General features: G+C 47.0%; 1 protein-coding gene across 1 annotated transcript in view; it reads right to left on the bottom strand.

Annotated features, from left to right (window-relative positions):
• Positions 1-19,804, bottom strand: part of LOC133514285 (protein sidekick-2-like) — a 166,743-nt gene that overhangs the window by 134,814 nt on the left and 12,125 nt on the right. Inside the window, 1 exon segment of the mRNA XM_061845836.1 lies at positions 9,287-9,658. Within this exon segment, the coding sequence (XP_061701820.1) occupies positions 9,287-9,461 (175 nt within the window). The 5' untranslated portion in view covers positions 9,462-9,658.

The following is a 19,804-nucleotide window of genomic DNA, read 5'->3' on the forward strand; positions in this document are numbered from 1 at the left end:
CTGTTTGCTGCTAAGTGGCACAATTGGGATATAAATCTCGGCGGCGTACAAAAAAAAAAAAAATCGAAGAAAACGGGATCTCCTCAGATTGGAATTTATGCAAGCGCTTCAAAATAGTATCTTGTATTACATGTTACATTTCTTGTATCATGATTACACGTAATACCTGATGTGTTATGCTAATGGAGTGTCAAAATGCGAGACGTTAATTTCAGCGTGCAGTTATTAATGAGACACTTAGCCAACAAATTAGGTGCGGCGCACCTTTAAGGCCTCTTCGTCATCGTGCGCGCGGCGACCGCAGTTCTCCTTTGCCTTTATGCTCCAGCGTAACCCACGCGAGCAGTTTGGAAAAGGTGCTACAGTTCTTCTCCAAGTCAGAGGTGTCGCCATGGCTGCTATTGGCGAGGGCGCCGTGGGGGGGGGGGGCTTTATCCTCAGCACAATTTGGTCATTTCCTGGAGCCGTTTTTCATCTCCTTTACGTAACAAGGAACAAAACAACAACAACGGCGACCGTGGAAGCGTGTCTGCTTCAGCCCAAATGATCAGATCTGGAGCTGGAGGAACGTTGACTACGTCATAACAGCATGTGACTCAAACGGGCCAATCGCGAGAGATGAGCACCATGGCTTGACTCGACCAGCAACTTTTTTGGACGCGTGCGCGGCAAGCAATCGCTCGTACAATAATAGCCAATCATACAGCCACGTCGTCTTAACCCCTGGCTTGACACGCCCCTGTCGCCGTATTGTCCCGCAAGCAAAGTCGGTTGTCAGTAGCAGGCGCTTGGAAAAGTTCATGTTACGAAGAAAATGGTCCTCCGATGCACTTGGGGAACGTGCAATTCTGATAGCTTACGAGGGGCCCGCTTGATTCATTTTCCAAAGCCTAAAACATAGTTGACAAGGGGTCTACGATGGATTAAGGCTCGCGGAAGAGCGCACGTACAACTAAATGTGGACAATATCAACAAACACAAGGCTGTGTCTTCAAAGGTAAGTGAGGGAGATGTATCTTCTCTGAGTTTGGTTGAATTATTATCAGCGCTTTATACATTGCAGGAGAACAACTTTCACTTTGTTAGCGTGTGTTTTATGCCGAGGATTCGGGTTAGTGATATGCAAATGCGCCATGTCATGCAAGAGAAATGTCGATTTGCCTATTTGGATCACATCAGAGTTTTAAGACAGAGCACTGGGTTCCTTTACGAGCCAAGTTTAAACTTTTTCATCAGGTGACTACGGTGCTGACTGAGTTCATCACCATTGTTTAAATGCACTTGTAGAAAATCGAACCTAACTCACTTGTAAAGACTACAACCATATTACTCGTGATCTTTCCGCGTAAAACGTACTCGCCTTGCTTTACACGCGCAGTACGATTCCACTATTTGATCCTGTTGGATTACAATATAAAGTTTGTGAGGCGCCAAAGCTTTTTAGCATCAACCGCTAACATTTATCTGTAACTCTCACATTGCGTCCTGTTCTGTCCAAAATCTCAATTCCGCGTACGTATCCTTGCGTGAAATAGTTGAGACCACTCTATAGAACTCTCTTGGACAAATCTGACGCATTTGGCAAAAAAAAAACATACCGCAACATTATCTGGAATACGCGATAGAGAATCGACTTCAAACCTGTTCTGTTCAGTCGCCATTTTGGAAGCTTGCGGGACGTGGCTACTTTAGCTAAGGGGGTGGAGCTTAAGAACGCCAGTCGGGTAGGTCCATTCGCAGGTCACGCGATACTACGTGGGCCTTGTCGTTTACTTCCCCACTTTTGCCGTTGATCTCCGAGGGAGAACTCAGCGCCGACACGATTTCTGTAAAAAGTTAGCCTCACTTTTTCTGGTGTTATTTTAATATCTGATGAGCATCTTGCATGACCACAGGAATTATTTTGCGCTGACTTCGTTCGGCGCGCTACGTTTGTTTTGCTGCTAGCTTAATGTGGGCCCTGCTACGAAACCACCCACGTGTCCGTTTGTCGGCCGTTCAATTCGTGAGCGACATCTCGGAAAAGGCCCGATGACGATCCGCGACCCGTGTCGGAAAATCTGAACTGTGCTGCTTCCTGGCCAACGCGACTGCGCTTTGCCTCGCTATGTCGCTAGCCTAAGTCAAACCCTTTTTTTTTTTTTTTTTTTAAATAAATCACTCACCCGCACAACTCATGCGCAGTGTGCAGCACGCACCCACTCCTTAATCACATGAGAGCTTTCACGTGATAAAAAGTACTTCAAGTTGAAGGAAAACAAAACAAAAACAGTGATTTCATCACCTTTAGGGCTTCGGTATCATGTCTGAAATCAGCCGCCGGCGGATGGATGCTCTCTTTGTAGCATCCCGCCACTTTCTACGACTTGAGATGGAGACGGCGCGCGCGTGGGCGACTTCGCCGTCGCTCTCTGCAGGAACGAGGGGACGCCTTTGATTCTATTAAAACCGCATTGTAGTTCTCTTGATGGAGCCGTATAATTTTGCACCCATTGATTTTTCTATCCGTCTGTGGGTGTGTGCTGGCGAGCCCATCCGCGCGCGTCGTCACGCGCGAGAATTATGATCCGCTGCCTGCATCAGACGCAGGCAGTTTTAATCACACGCGGATTGTGAGCATTTTAAACAAATGCTGCTTTTTTGGGGGGTTTTGTTTGTGTGTGTGTGTGTGTGTGTGTGTGTGTGTGTAAGCACGCCGGATTACCATAAGATTTACAGATTTGGAGATGGCTGACAGCTGTCAGGCTGCATAATAATGCACGTCCAGAAAATGACGGCGGCAGCCTGTTGGCGGAATGTCAACGCGGCTATCTGGATTAAAGCTCGATAAACGGGAATATGAGCGCCGCCCGAACATGCGCGCGCGCGCACAAACACGCTCGCCACTCGGCAAGTGGGCAGTTTTCACTCCGAGGAGGTTCGAGGGGAGAACGGACACCGCTGAGATCTTGTGGACGGCAAAACTAATCACGCGACTCTATGATATCGCAACTCGGCAAGCTGGAACTCGGGCTACCAGAAACATGAATGAATAAATAGATAAATTCGCTCCTGACTCTTGACGGCGTGACAGGTGGTACACAAATGAAGGGGGGGGGGGGAGAGCTTTTTGACCCTTATGAGCCAACATAGTCCCTGATCAAGGCCTCTAGCACAGCATCTCTTCATACAATTTGGTGGCAATTATACGTACATACTGTACTTACAGTGTTATTGTCATGCGTTTGACACTACTGCTGATATGTCATAAAAAAAAAACCCACCAGATTATTCTTTTTATTTACTATGCAAACAGAGCACTAACTGACCAAAAAATGAAATATTATGGACAGTCGTGCCTTGAAATATGAAAGACGCGACTTGGGAGTTTTGCGACTGCAGGCAGATTTTTTTATTTATTTGTTGTTGCTTTGACTTGCGAGCAGAAATGAGCCCCAGAGGTCATGCGCGTGACGCCATATTGCCGGTCAAACAGAGCTGCTCGACATTGTGGGTGACGTTCAACCGGAGGAGAATATTTACAACAGCCGAGACTTGTTGTGCTGTTGGTTGTCACAGCACACGAGACAGATATTTAAAAAGATCATTCTATAGATTACGAGCTAAAAAAAGACCAGATGGATTTTGGAAATCAAACGTGATAGATGGTGGCCAACCAAAATACGCACACGCCTGTGTACCGATCTCTTCATTTCATGTTGGAATTATTATTCGTCATCTCAAATTCCCAAGAAGTATTTATAATGCCAAGTTGGCTCATTTGAGAACAATGCGTATTTCAAAAAAAAAAAAAAAAAGAGAACGCAGAGGTTTACTGATGTTAAAGTGTGGCTGCAATCGCTTCCGTGTACGTTCGTGGAGACGACTCCGACTCATAGTTAATGAATGCGAGTTTGTGTACAATCAGGGCTCATTTATGAAAGTATTGGTATTTGTCTCGAATACTAGCTGAAAAGATCGATGGATTCCGGGAAAGGTTAACGTGTGGCCGAACACGCTTCCGCCTTCGCGAGCCTTCAAAATTGTTGCTATGTGGGATTTCTTCCCGATGAAAACAGATCCAGCAAGAAAGTATTTTCAAGAAAATGCGTCCAGACATTTCTATGCTTTCAAACTTTTCCGTGTAAATCCCGACAACTTCCTCACCGGATCCACGCGGAGATCCAGTTGTCCAAGACATGCGGAAGCCAATTAAGAGTCCAATTTCTTATCTGCGGCATTAAAGACGGGTCCTCTATGCAGAGTTGATCTAATTTTTCCACGTACCGTGACTTATTTTCACTTTCTAAATGTCTGACGTTTATCAGACTCCGGGCGTCGTGCCATCAGACATATTGCCGTGTCGTCTCCCACCGACTTAGCATTGAACACTGCTTTGTTTGACCGCCACTTCCGGCCAGTGACATGATTCGATGACGTAGGTGCACGAGATCTGTACAAGATAAAAGCAGCGTATCTTGGCAGTCAACGCAACTCACTTCAAAATCAGCGGCAGTTTGGCAGATAGCGAACAATAGTGACAGTTTACTGTCAAACTAAACAAAATGAGAATTACACGCCGTGTATTTAAAACAATCACACGACTTTACCTTCTGATAGCTTTATGCTAGCGCAGCATAACTTACTGCCATTTTGCTCATCCAAAACCCATCCATTCATCCATTTTCTTCACCGCTTATCCTCACGAGAGTCGCGGGGAGTGGTGGACCCCATCCCAGCTGTCAACGGGCTGGTTGCCGGCCAATCGCAGGGCACATCGAGACAAACAACTGGTCGCACTCACAACCACACCTATGGGCAATTTAGAGCGTCCAATTAATGTCGCATGTTTTTGGAATGTGGGAGTGCCCACCCGGAGAAAACCCACGCAGGCAGGCACGGGGAGAACACGCAAAGCTCCACACAGGCGGGTCCAGGATTGAACCGGTGACCTCAGAACTGTGAGCCCGACGCTTTACCAGCTGATCCACCCTGCCGCCCTCATCCAAAACCATATTTTGAAAACATAAGTCGTCTTTTATTTCAACGTTCAAAGTATAATTGCATTGCGGAGCGACCGCAAAAGTGAAGTGAAAAACGCCGTCGCCATATATCTGGTATCTTCAAAACTGCGTAGGCGACTCTTTTACGAGATGTGTGAAGACTTAATTGTTTATGCGTATGTTTATATATATATATATATATATATGTAATGACTTTTAATTCATCGAAGGGACTGCTAAGTTGTTTCGGTGCTTCTTTTTTTTGGTGAGCAACACTGTCGAAATGGGCTCAGCAGTTCAAACTTTTCTGTGCTTGTGTCTACAAACTCAGACAGAAACAGACATTTTTGATGGGGTAAGGAGAGGCATTTATTTATCTTGAGTGGATAATGCACGGGGCAACTAACTGGGGCATGGTGTCAATCAATGTGACAGCCGCTATTCTGGGAAACACACCCTTTCTTTTTTGGATGCTTGGTTTAAAAGAAGACTGTTTCAACAAGATTTCCCATCTTCCGTTCAGATATTGCGACGTATCGGAGAGGGTTCCCTTGTACGACGCGTCCCAGGTGTACGGCGATGCAGACAACTGATGTTCCCAGGCGCGCTCGGTTTTCGCTTGTAATAACCGTTTTTATTTGCTTGGTTCACAATTATGGATGGGGGGGGGGGGGAGATGCTTTTCACACACATGTACTGAAAGTCTGACTCCGTGTCGACGTTTCCAATATGTTGACGAGGTTTAATGCTGCGCGGAGAGGTCGTTTGCAACATAAAATCCAAATCCACGCTTGACTTGAGCTTAGATACTGCGTAATTGCTTGCTTGGGTGCTGCTGCTTTGGTCAGCAACAGAGAGCAAATGGGCTCAGCAGTGAGATCTTTACTGTCCTTGTGCGAATGATTTTGTCAATAAATTGCCACAGGCCTTTTTTTTCCTGGTCGGAAAGGCACTCGTTTGTTCAAAGGTAATTGGGGCACAGCATCTATTGGGACAAACGCACATTTTGGACCACTTCTTGATCCAAAAGAACTTTTTAACAAGATTTCCCCATCTTCAGTTTGGGTTCTGTGACTTGCGACGACACCCACAAAAACAGGTTTTCGAGATAAGAAGGCACCATCAGGTCAGATCGCTGTATTCGATTTGTTTTGACATTTATGGCCGACAAAAGTGTTCTTCACAAGAAATAATCACGCTAATTATGATTTCACTGCTTACTGCATGAGTGTAGCTTAGTTCCGAATTACGTTCAAATTCTGTTCAGGTGAACCGGAACTCCATCACAACCTGAGAACCCCCGATTGATTATGAATAATTACACGTGGCACGTGGGCAGGTGGGGGGCAATAAGGCGCTAAATGAGTCTTACATCGAATGGCCTTCCGCGAGTCGCCGAAGGCAAGACAAACGCGGCGGACTCTGTCGGGTGTTCTCCCTCTAGTGCGTCGTCCCAGGAAGCGGCGTCGAGCGCAGTCGGATGCCGATCGAAAGCGAGCACACGCCACCTCGGGGTACCCGGGGGGGGGGCGTCGGCACCCCCCGTGCCTACATTTTGACACACTCCGCTCCACAGGAAAGCCGTAGCGCTAACTCGACGCGGCGGCGTTTTGCATTTGCAAACATACATTCCCCATGAGGAGGAGATCTGCGCCCCACTTAAGAAGACAAGATCTACGTGACTGTGAGATGGAATCGCGAGCGTTTCTTCACCAAAGTCGTGACAGTGCCAGCGCAGAGGGAATTGCTCGGCGACGGAGGATTAGAAAGACAGGCGAATGGCAGGAAGACATGCAGCTGAACTGAACGGATGCGAAAGGGGGTCTGTTTATGGGGGAGAAGGTAAAAACCCTGTGAAGTAGCCCAGAGGCACTCAACAGTTCCTCACTGACTCACTGGTGTGTTACCTTTTAAAAAAATACAAATGAAAAAAAAAAAAGAGGAAAGGATGGTAATAACGGCGAGAGGAACTGTGCCCTGAATATTAAGAGACGCCTGAGACTCCTTTCAGATAAGGTTGGGAGCACTTTGAAGCAGTGCAACCTGCTCCAAGACAAACAAGCAAAGGGATTATGCTGCTTTTAGCACTTTGCTGCACCGAGGATGGCGCGGGAAGCTACAGACAAACAGCCTCTTGTATGAATTGACTAATAATTTGTCTTCCGGCCATCTCGTGAATTAAATGCGCGTCTGTCTCGTCGCTCTCGGAGAATTCCTCTTCCTGTTAAAAATCGTCACCTCAAGTAAGAAAGTACAGTCCAGGAGGAGATTTGTGCCACGATGCGGATTGCAAAACTGAACTCCCCATCGAGGTCGATTACATTCTGTACATTTAAGCGAGGTGCACACGTCCCAACAATTGTGCCAAATGACAGCAATTTCGCTACCTCGCGAGCAAAGCCTTCGTAGGCCTGACTGTCAGATGTCTCCGGCGGATTATCCTGAATGATTGCACTGTGGTGAGCGACGTGGCAAGAGTTATTTTTCCAGAGGAGATCTGCTCGAAAAATATGGTCGGGGTGACAATCGTAAATGTCAAACGTTCCCAAATCCTTGTCCGGGTGGTCACGGGCTCCATATTGATGACGCGAAAGCCGATCAGGAATTGACCCGAAGCTGGCGATTTTGCCGGATCGAGGAGCAAATCAGTTTGAATAACGTGTGGATAGAGTCGCAAACCGCAAAAATCAAAAGGACAAGAGCTAGCCGCCGTAACGGAGTCGCCAGATAAGCTAACAATTAGCCTAGCTTCGTCGACGAGAACGCTTCTGGCAGACTTAATGCCTCTCGCAGGTCAGTTTCCGATGAAGTAAATTGTAACTGTCACGCAAGTGTGAAATGAAATCAACCAATACACAAGTGAAACGCATTCGTGGGAGTTAGCCAATTGGCTAATAGCTAGGTCATGTCAACAAGCTAGCGCAGCAGTCGAAAGCCTCACTCGGCGCCGCTCGGTCACAAAGAGTGGGACTCGTGCACGCCCGACTAGCATAGCATGACACTTTGAAAGCCTCGCTAACGCTGAACAGATGTATTCGAGTACTAACTTGGACTTTCGGTAGATATTCTTCATCGTCCCTTTTCATGTAACGCGCATCCTTCCGAAAAAGTCAAACACAAACACAAACACACCGAGGTCATCTTTCCATATAGGCAGAAATGAGCTCTCGTTCGAGGTGCTAACGTGATGAAAATTTAAAAACATTTGACAAATCAATAAGATGGGTCCAGTTCCAAATTTGCATGGATTCAGGCTCCACCGTACATCCAAACACGCTTCGACCCAGAGCCTCAACAAACTTACCTTCACTTCTTGCCACAGCTAGAAATAATGCACATTTTATTGTATTTAACCTTCATTTTACCACTCACGGAGTCCTTTTTTTTTTTTTTTACCGCGACACGAGGGACAGAAATGACCTAACTGGCCGTCCATTTTATATCTCATTAGCTCGCGGCGCTCACAACACACGGCTTACTGTGTATTAGGGGAGAAGGCTCATGTTCCACATTCACGTGCCACGCACTCAATCATTCTGCAACGGCCGCCTTAAAGAACCATCATTAGGCAAAAGCGTAATACAGTTTTCAAATAATAACCCTGCCTCATTCGCCCGGCGTCGCGCCGGCTCGATATTACGGGCGCTTGCGCGAGGCCATTAAGGTGGCCTCTGGGCACAAAGCGAGCCTCCATCTACAATCAGAGCGACAGTTTATTGAGCTTTTGCACTGAGAAACGGCTTTCTGGCCTTTATGGATCTCACTTTGACCAAAGCGAGATCAAGGAATCTCATATTGAGATAGGAAAAGAGATTGGAAGCTCTTTATTTTTTTTTTTATGTATTTTAGGATGATGCATGTCCAGCCTCTGGCCACTTCATTAGGTACACATAGCTACTCAAATTAGAATTCAAATTTAGTTTTAGCTCATTAATTCAGTTATGGAAAGAATTTATAGGTGACCGTCATTCTGTCACACATTCTCATATTTTATCTCATCTGCTCAGTGGCAAGGGAGGTGCAATTTATTGGGAACACCGCTGCACTCCACAATAAAAAAATATATATATATATATATATATACCATTTTTTTTTCTCCCTGGTATGCGAAAAGGGATTAGTTGCATTCAATCGCCCGTCGTTGGGAGTGTGCATGTGCACCCAATGTTATGTGCAGTGAGTACTACTGCGAGTCTTTCGCTCGACTTCCCAGGCACAAAAAAAAAAAAAAAAAAACATTACAAACTTCATCGAAATCCCCCCAAAACAAGACTTTGACACGAATCTCGACTTACGCATCTTACCTTGAGCGCGGGCGCAGAAGCACGTCGCCGAGAGCAGAATCCAACAGGAGACCCACACCTCCCTGACCCGTGCAGACGCAGCCATGGTCCGGCGCCGCTCCCGGACCGCCACCGCCGTCACCGTCACCGTCGAGCCCCCGTAGCGCTTCTTTCCGCGTCCCCACGCGGGAAACATGTTGCTCTGGGGCGGCCCACGCACGCACACACGCACCCTCCCCGAGAGAGAAACGAGCGTCCTGGCTGCTGCGGTTGCTTGTGTCGCTTGCCGGCGCTGCCGCCGCTGCTGCTGCTGCTGCTGCTGGCTGCTGCTGCTGCTGGCTGCTGCTGCTGCTGGCTGGTGCTGCTGCCTTGCTGCTCTTGTGCGTCAGACTGCTGATGAGGGAGAGGGAGAGACACACCGGGTTGGTTAGGCGTGCTTGCGCGCGCGCAGCAAAAGGTACCACAGGCAAATAAATCAATTAATAAATACGTTCGCTTTGCTTTAGGCGTCCGGCAACGTGAGCGCGGCTGAATTCACGCAGAACTGTAAAGAAGTTACATATTTCAAGTTGTGATTCCCAACCGGGAACCCGAGAAAAAAAATTCAATTTGATTCCGCTCGTTTAGTCGGGAAATCTTAACCGCAACCATTCACGCAGTGCAAATGATGCATCACCGTCCATCTATCAATGGCAGCAACGTATAGTGGCAGCCAATTATAATCTCGTCCACTAGATGGCGGAAGGTGCGGCGAACCCGTGGAGCCACCTGTTGGCGTGCACGCAACAGCTCCCCGCGAGTCTCGGCGGCTTTGGGGTTTTTCACGAGGAGGGAGCACATCTGAAAGCAGATCAGTAAAACAACGAGCTTTTAGGGACGTTTCACCGTGTTCCAAAAAGAATGCAGCTAAATGTTGCAAAACAAGATTTAAAGGAGTCACCGTCAAATGAACTCCTCCTCAAGTCATTTAATTGTGCTTTTAGGTGCTTATTTCCAACTTTAGGTGAAGATAAACGGCGCCCCTTAAATTTCCTTGTCAACACAATGCATCATCATGAAATTACATGCACTAAAAGTGCATTCTGCTGTCCTGCGATAGCCCCACAAGCTCTGTACGCTACTGCCACCATGCGGCGGATGGATGTATTAATTATCCCGTCTCTATTTGCTTGCTGTGATTGAGTTTTTAGCCTGGATTTGAAGTCAAAAATAATAATAATACATAAATAAATGATTCAATGAGGAAGTTTAGTCCTCGCAAACATTCTCAACGCCTTTAAGGATTAGACAACAATTGTGGTGAAAGCTTTGCTGTATCTGCAGAGAGGATCCCCAAAGTTACGCCAACAATCATCAAACGAGCAGCAAAGAGCGCGGATTCAAGAGCCCGTCGGAATCCAAAAGGAAAAGATGATGGAGGGAATAATATTTTTTGAACACAGAAAACAGGGTGGGCTCGTGGTTACCACATCCGCCTCACAAAGGGTACAAATCTTTTTTTTTTTTTTTTTTTTTTTTTAAATTTTCCATCCTCTCCTCACATCTGTTGGGGGTTTCTGAGCATCCCCCCCCCCCGGACTCCTCTCACACACACACCCCCCCCCCCCAAAAAAAAAAAAAAAAACACGAACGTTTGGGTCGTTGAAGCCGCTAAATTGCTGACAACGTGAGTGATCGCGGGACCACCGCCGGTCTCGGTTTTCGCCCACCTCTCATCGAAAGTCACCCGGCTCGGCTTCACACCTCAACCACGCGACCCCGATGAGGACGAGCGCTTTAGAAAATGGATGAAGGAGGCATTCTCCGGCGCTTGAAGCATTTGCCAAACAAACAAAACAGAAAAAGAGACGCACAGCCACAGCAACAGTAACTTACGCACTCCGTCCACAATATTAACCACAAATTCAAGCTACAGCATTTCTATTCCCGAGCAAAGTACTCCCATTCGGATCCTCTCGCTAGTTCTGTGATAATTCTCATTTTCCCCCCGAATCTGCCACGGTCATTTGCGCAACCAAGCTAGCAGCGACTACTGGAAATGAAATAACTTGGGTGATCCTGACTGACCTGAAACACGAGAGGTTTAAATCGGATTTGACTTAAGACCGTGAGACAAAAAAATGAAATGTGTTTTTTTTGTTGTTGTTGTTGTTGCACAGTGTATGTAGACTTCTCCCTTTGAGTGTATTAATTATGAAAGCGGGAACTTCAATACAGTTAAAAATGGACTGACGGGCGTGTCGCCGATCTAATCAACTTGAGGTCTGTAGAAAAAGATGGCAAATCTGTGTCGGCGTTCCCCTGCCGTACGGTGAAAACACACGAGAACACACCGGCTGTAAAATTGGCTTTGAACTCACTGAAAAAAAACCACGGAGGGCCGAGAAGATGCGCTTCCGAAAATCCACGACATTCACTGATGAAGGAACACCGGGGCCGGCCGGCCGGCCGGCGTGCAAAGTGTAAACGGGGAAGCTCTGCTGGTGGGATGTCACCTCTCACTGTCCTTCTTCGCATTTTCCTTTGGAGTGCTTTATTGTCTCATTACTTCCAGTAGCTGGTGTCGCCCAAATCCCGCGTCCCTTCGCCACCCAGAGCTTCAGCCACCCCCTCCCGGTAATGATGTGCTGATTATGAGACTCTCAGGCCGGCAGATTGCTCTCCAGCCTCGTCGGTGTGCTGTGGAAAATTGTCGCCGCCGCCGCCGCCGCCTCGCAGGCTTCGCCGCCGCCTCCCACTGCGCATATCAGGCAGGTTGACATTAGCAAGCTGCCGGGGGGACGACGCCCTGGGGGGCCGCGGGGGCAGGTGTTCCGTCTCTGCGAGCGTTGTACTGCAGTGCAAACCGAGGTCGGCTGATGGGGGAATGAAAAAAAAAAAAGAAAACCTATGCTGCTGTTGTCATGTCAAGCCGAACAGATCTTGTACTAATATGTATCTGCGAATACCCGCTGCTTTACAAGCCAGAGCCGACACGCCGTCCTCGCCTTCTGTCAAGGAAACGAGCATTTCTTTCGCAACTGAAACCGTTCCCAAATGCTTTTATAACAATTACAAATTATTTGCTGTTCATACGTGTGGACGAGCGAAGACCCGACTCCATGTATTAGCGGGCCACTGGTGAGTCGAGATTTGGCTCCAACAATCATGGCCGGGAGCAGAACTCGGGTGTTGGGACTAAGCGAGCGGCTTCGATTTGAGAAGCCCAGAGAGTTAGTGGGGTGAGGGGGAGCAAGGATGTGTATGTTGTAGCGATAGAACAACGAGAGATTTATTCATTTTTAATCATTATGCGTTTTTTTTTTCGATGTAAATTGAGTGAATCCTGCCCTTTTGCGAAACATGACGTTATTGGCATACTAAACAAATTGAAGAATTTCACCGTTTCTATTTCACTTTTATCTTTGATTGTATTTGATGACTGATTTGCTACACGTCTCATTTTTGCTAAATGGTTTGTATTTGGTAATATTTGTATCAGTACGTCGTGGTTAAGAGGGAGCTACTGGAAGACAAAAGGCGAAGTTCTCAATTTACCAGTCGATCTCCGTTCCTACCCTCACCCATGCGCACGAGCTGTGGGTCGTGACCGAAAGAACGAGATTCCGGATACCAGCGGCCGAAATGAGTTTCCTCCGCAGGGTGTCCGGACTCTCCCTTAGAGAACGGGTGAGGTGCTCGGTCATCAGGGAGGGGCTCGGTGTCGAGCCGCTGCTCCTCTGCATTTAGAGGAGCCAGACGAGGCGGCTGGGGCATCTGATTCGGACGTCCCCCGGACACCTCCCTGGTGAGAGGACGACCCGGGACACGCCGGAGAGACTCGGCCGGCTCGGGAACACCTCAGGGTCCCTCCGGAAGAACTGGAAGAAGTGGCTGGGGAAAGGGAAGTCTGGGTATCCCTGCTGAAGATACTTCCCACGCGACCCGACCCGGAAAGGTGGCAGAAAATCCATGGATGGATATTTCCACAACTTGTAGCATCCATACAGCCGTATGCGTAGTTTCCCCATTATCAACGTCGACTAGTATGACTTTCATGATTGCTGCGTATTGTATATTACAAACTCTATGATGAATAACGTCGTCATTAGCACAGTTTTTCAGTCCGTGCATTATTAGGGATCACATTCTGGCTAGTAAGATAGACTTTCATTAGCGCTGCTGCCCTCGCTCCCGAGGTGCCGCCGGTATAAATCTTTTAAGCCTAGCAGCGATTAGAACAGCCGGAGATAACGAGGTATAGTCCGGCGACGGGACCATTCAAACGAGTCGGAATTCCTCTGTAAATTAGCCGATTAGAAGACGAGACGCCAAAAAACATGCGACAAGTGGTCAGGTCACGTCAAGCGTCAAAACATCAATGCGCTCGATGTGTTGACTAATCAATGAATCAGTCCAAATTCTTAATATGTTGTCCATGAAGTCTTCGACGTCGCTAAACATAATAGAGCGCTTCACTGAGCAATTGAGAAGGTCTCACAAACCAGAAGCTAGCAAAAGTCAGCTGTAGCAGCTCCGAGCATGCGACAAAAGTCAACGACGACCCTCGGTTTAACCTTCGGCCTCGCACCCTTGGGGATTTCGGTGGTTCTCCGTGATCGGGTTTCTAGTTCGGTTGCCGGGTCTCAAGACTGAACTGTCGCTTGAACGTGGCTCTGGATCTTTGGCCGGGCAAATTGATCGTTGATGGCGTGGGGGAGGTTATTCCGTCAATTGGCAAGGAAGTCGCTCAGAGATAGGCAGCAAACGCATTTCATTTACTTTGTTATCCAATTTCACATTTCATTTTCTATATGTGTATACAAACAATAAGAATACATTTACCAGAATATGTTCCCTTCAATTAAATGGTAGACACTCTCGGAACGCCGTGGCGGATGGGCTCGTATTCCAAAACCTCCTCTTCATGGTCGATGCAAATGTATTGGGTCGAATTCAGAGAGAAGCCGTTGCCGGAAAAGCGCCGGAACGGGCGCTCAAGGAGCCGGCGGAACGTGCATCGTATCCTTCCGCGGCAGCTCCGCTGATTTGATTGAAATACATTTCATTTGAGAGGCACCTGGCTTGAGTCCGGGCGGGTGAAAGCAAACAATAAGGACGGGCGACGCACGCCATTTGTTATTCGCAAGAGTGCAACTGTTTCAAAACGCAAGATGAAAAGCGGGCGGGACTTTGGCTTCAGCGTCCCCCTTAATTGTCTCCGCTCCTCCGGCTGACATTTGTACCGGCGCCGCCGTTGCGCTTCGCCTAATTGGATGCGCTCACCTCGGCGAAGGAGGCCACGCTCCCTCTCTTGTTGCTACATCGGTCTTAAAGCCTCAACCGGCGGGGGCTCGCTCGCGGACCAAATCGAGTCCCTCCCCGGCAACACATCAACTCGCAGGTCTTTTGCTTGAGACAGGCATAACTGCAAATGGAGAGATGAAAAATACAACCGAGCCGCTGCCAGAAGATGGAAAGATGAGACTTGGAGAAATTCCACACTCCAGAAGGACACGGGATAGTCGTGGCTGTCTGTGGACTCTTTGCCAAGCTTGATGTAGATCAGTTCTACACTAAATACGCCGCACCAGATCCAGTAATGATACCCAATTTGAGACCGACATCAAAGCAATCTCCCTTCCCAAAGATAATACGATGACATACTGAGAGCTATTGCCGCCTCACAAGAAGAACTTCAAAAGCCAAATCGAATTTCTAATGAAAATCATTTCCGGGATGTCCGTGTACAACTTTCCACATGACGGAAAAAAGACTAATCAGGCTCCAAATAGGCGCAGTCATGAAAACGTTGCAAACAAATGGTCATGCAATTTATTATCTTTTACGAAAAAAAATATGACAATGCGGGTTACTGAGTCCATTTACTTGCCATTGTCAAAGATCCCATATTGGGCAATTTAACCTCCATTGAGCAACTCGGTAAAATGGACTTTGAATGAAAGAAACACTACAAGTGTCCAAAAATGCCACCTCGGACAGCTACTTCTGTTTGACCCAGTTTGGAAACCGCTTTGTCCATATTTGGCTCCGACCGCCCCCTTTCCCGCGATTGGTCGCTTCCGTTTGGAAGAGCCACTCGCTCGTGATGCTGACAGCGCTGGCTCGGCGGCAGAAATCTTCGCTCGTGACGTAGATAAGATCGGAAAATTGTAATGCGCTCATTTCAGGTGTGTCTTCAGAAAAACGTCCGGAGCGCAGGAATTCATATTTAACATTTCCCATAAACACAATATTGCATCCAAACTACTACAAAAAGTCGGTTTGCTTAAAATCCTGGACCTTTATATAAAGTATGCGTGCAATTTTTCATTTCAAAAATCTTTTTTTAAATCTCATGTCAGGGGGGTGAGGAGGAGGCTGGAACTGATTAATTACATTCCCAGTCATTTCAATACAGAAAGATGATTTGAAATACAAGTTTTGAATTGCAATCAAATGAAAGCTATTCGAGGGACCGCTGCATTATAGTAGCCAGAACAGAACACTGCAATAAAAACTAAATACTAAACATATTGTGTTTTGAATTCCTTTGACAATAATATTGTACATGAACATGTTGTTCAGACAAGTTCAATGCCTTTGCAGGTGTGTACCGGATGAAGTATAGCACCCTTTCAAATACCTGTTGGGTCTCTTGAAGTTCTGAAATTCTTCTGATTCAGAAACAAAACCAAAACCGTCAACAATAATGATTGGAAAATATTAAAATATTATTATACATCTTTACCCAGGAGACAAGCCACTTAGGAATATTGCCTGGACTCACTGGCATAATTGGTTTCCTCCAGTCTCACTTTGATGGAAATAACATTAGCAATTTTCCAGTCATTTCGCATTGATCCCCCCCCCACTCACCCACCCCCCGGCCGCCGTGCGGTGGGCCCCCCAAGAAAGGCGCCGCAAATTGAAAAGCCTCAAAGCCGCAGATGCGCCGGCCGGGGGTGGTTCATTCAGAACGTCGCCGGGAAGACGCAAGGTTACGAGGATTGATCGTGCGCTTCGCCGCGGGGGCCATTTGGCAAACGCGCCGAGCGCCATTGCGACGCGCGCGTATTAACCGTGATGGACAATACAAAGTCACGTCGGTGCATTTCGGGCCATACGTTATGGGGCAAAGCGTCACTCCAGGGCCGATTTCTTGGTCCGTTTCTTTTTCATCAATGTAACACGCGGCACTCGACGGAATGACATTTGTTTCTTCCCGTGCGACTTTGATTTCTCATGAAAATGTTCATTTTGAAGGTGTTTTCTTACCCCCCCCACCCACCCCCACACACACTCTCTCATTTTGTCCCTCTTATCTCTGCGGCGTTGAATCACTTAGGTCGATGGCTGTGAACGTTTGGAGTGCAAAACACATTTAAAACAGCGAGGGTGTGCTTGCAGATTCGTCAAGAATAATAATAAGCAATGTCCAAATTCCCGCTTTAACAAAACATCTTTTCACTTTCTTTCGTCAAAATGCGTCAAGTGCAGAGAGTTAAAAAAAAATGCAATTAATATCAGCTCGTCACTCTCGTTCAAATGGCGAGTGCGACATGTCATGAGCGAGGCTGGACCACGGCCAAGAGGGGCGTGGCCTGGCCACCGCCCCGGGGCGGTGTCACCTCTGCCACCCGTCACCGGCCACAGCTGGTTTCCATGTGAACTCTAATTAGAGCATGTATTTACATTTGGAGTTTTGTCACTGCCGTTGCCAGTTCGTTGCCTTGCGTCAGTGTGTTGCGTTCACCGCCAGTTGGATTCTCCACCACCTGAGAGTCGTGTTGAACAGTCCTCGTCACAGCGATTCTGTTCCCTTTGGTTAATCCCGTCCTGTTAAACTTGTTAGTTTGCCCCACAGTCATCGGACCTTGCTGGATGTCTTTTTGGATCCTGGCTAACTTAGCGTTTTGGACTGCTTTTTTGGCATCAATCCGCTACCGAAATAAAACCACGTCTAACATCATGTCCTCGTCTTGGGAGTCCTGCATTCGGGTCCGCCCCGCATCGTTGGTTCGTGACGAGTGCAGGTTTTATTTCCATGACGACCAGGGCGGAGCTAAGCGACAAACGGGCTGCTATTCCGTGTTGCCAACTTCCGACATGCTAAATGTGACGACCTCTTGAACAATTTTTTTTTTTTTTTTTTATACGGGATTTTTTTTTTGTGGTAAGATCAGAGCCTTGTGGAGCTTCTGATTCGCCAAAGTGAAGATGCAACAACAACGACGACACAACGGCTAATTCAACCACTGTCAGATAAAAGAGGGGTGGAAGCCCAGAATGACTCCCTCACACGAGACAACTCTTCAGACTCAAACAATTTTAAAAGTAAAACATCCACAGTAAGTCCCCTTAAGAGAAATCCACGGCCATCTTTCTCATCAGGAAAAACTTGACCTGTTATTATCGAGAGGTCGCAGCACCAACACGGACGCTAAAGAGTTAACGACCGATCGCATTTAAAGTCGCCCGCTAACCAAAACAGCAGCACCGACTTACCGTTGCATGTCAACAGTCTTTTAGACGCACTCAAGTGTGGCGGCTGACCACATTTTGGAAACAAAATTCCCCGCAAGACGATATCAAATTATGTTGCGAGGCTCCTCGTTTACGACCGCATTGAATGAATGAATCACATTCAAACTCGTGTTAGCTCCAAATGTTGTTCATGAGCATCGTTGTGTTGCCTTAAACATACGTTTCGGAATAACATCCGGAAGGGTCAGCCTTGCTTTCACCAGACCAAAAGAAAATATCCCAAACAGGCGCGGGGAAAATGTGCTAGAATGATCAAATATGGACGAACGTGCGGGTCCTAAACAATTCTTGTGACAGTTGCCATAACGGTGAACAAAATGGAAATCGGAAGAGGAAAAAAAAGGTGTCGGCGAGCACATCCCGGATCATTTTCGATTAGCTTCCGAGAAAGGTCATCTTTGTCATCTGTAATGTAATTCTTTCAGAAGGTAATTAAAAGCTGTTTTCCCCACGCAGAGCAAAAATCATTTTGCCTCATTACTTTCCAACTTGGCAGCCTTTTAACCGATCACACCGGCAGGCTAAATGTTGAGCCCATAAACCGCCCCCACTCACACCCCCCCCCCCCCCGATCCTCCCTCTTTCCCTCCCCTGCGCAAAATGGAATATGATGGCATTATAAAAAAAAAAAAAAAAAAAAAAGACCCTGGGCACGCTAAAGATTAGGTGGGATAAAAGGAGATATAGAAGCCAGAGGTTTCTTACAATTTCACGCCGGTTTTAACTTGCGAATTCCTTCCCTGCAGAAGTCAGCCATGCCTGAGTCACCTTTGTGTATGATGCCGTTGCAGCGCACCCGAAAAAAAAAAAAAAAAAAAAAAACGAAAATAGAAAAGATGACGAAATCCTCTTTGGGGGCCTTTGGAGCTGGTGGGGGGGTTCTGTGGCTGTTTTGGATAAAGGGGGGACCCTTTGAGCGCCAGGTTTCAAAAGCAAATGTTTTCCCCCCCAAACTTGAAATAATGCGTGACCCAATTGCATTGACTTAAGACAAAAATATATCAGCGTTACTATTCATAGTTCATATGCGGTGTCTGTAGCTTGGGATATGGAGTAAATTACCCTGATCGACTTTGCCAAGTCTTATTTTTAGTCAGATGGATGGTCACATAAAAATTCAGCTTATGTTGCAGCTGTAAAACCATTAATCGATTGTTACCCTCGGGGTATCTGTAATATTTAGTCCCGTAATTCCGTAACTCCCGGCCTACAAAACCCACCTGTGTATAAGCCTCACCCAGTACATTTGGAAAGGAAATACCATTTGGTACGTACATGGGCCGCAGCCGTGTAAAAGCCGCAAGTGCACACTTGAAACAGATATTGAAACACGAGATATTTACAAAGAAAGACGGTATACAGAGAGTTTAACGCTAGCGCCGCCACGCTAACGTCGCGCTAACAGGGGGCGGTTAAAAAAAAAAAATAGTGGTAAAAATCCCTCAGACATGGCAGCGCTAACCTGGCCTGACCGGTAAAAGTCACTTCCTCTGCACATATATTCCACCAATCTCACTCTTACTTTTCCCGCTCGAGTGCCCCCTTGCGGCGGTTAGAAAAAATGCACAAATTAGCCGCATCACCGCATAAACCGCAGGGTTGAAAGCGTGTGGAAAAAAGTCGCGGTTTATTGGCCGGAAATTACGGTAAACGCCTGGCCGAGACTTTGTGACGATGCTACCAAATTGAACGAGTAACCAATCAAATGTAAAGACTAAATAATCCGACATGATACAAATAAAGTGAGTGGAATACTGCACGTGTGGCACAAACCAGAAGGCGTCACCGTGTCGACGTTCACAACAGCGTGCAATTAATCGGCACAACAAAAATTAGCTCGGTGACAGCTGGGTTTTTAAAAAAAAAAACATTCTTTTATATCTATGGCCAGTCGTGTGACATACAAAACCGGTTGGACAAGATGTGGGCTAAAATTTGAATTATAACGATTGAAAAACACACTAAATATAGTACCAGAATCAATAACGGGACTTTTCCCAGTAACCGATGCCC

The sequence above is a fragment of the Syngnathoides biaculeatus genome, chromosome 16 (genome assembly GCF_019802595.1).
Source record: "Syngnathoides biaculeatus isolate LvHL_M chromosome 16, ASM1980259v1, whole genome shotgun sequence".
In the NCBI taxonomy this organism is placed as follows: domain Eukaryota; kingdom Metazoa; phylum Chordata; class Actinopteri; order Syngnathiformes; family Syngnathidae; genus Syngnathoides; species Syngnathoides biaculeatus.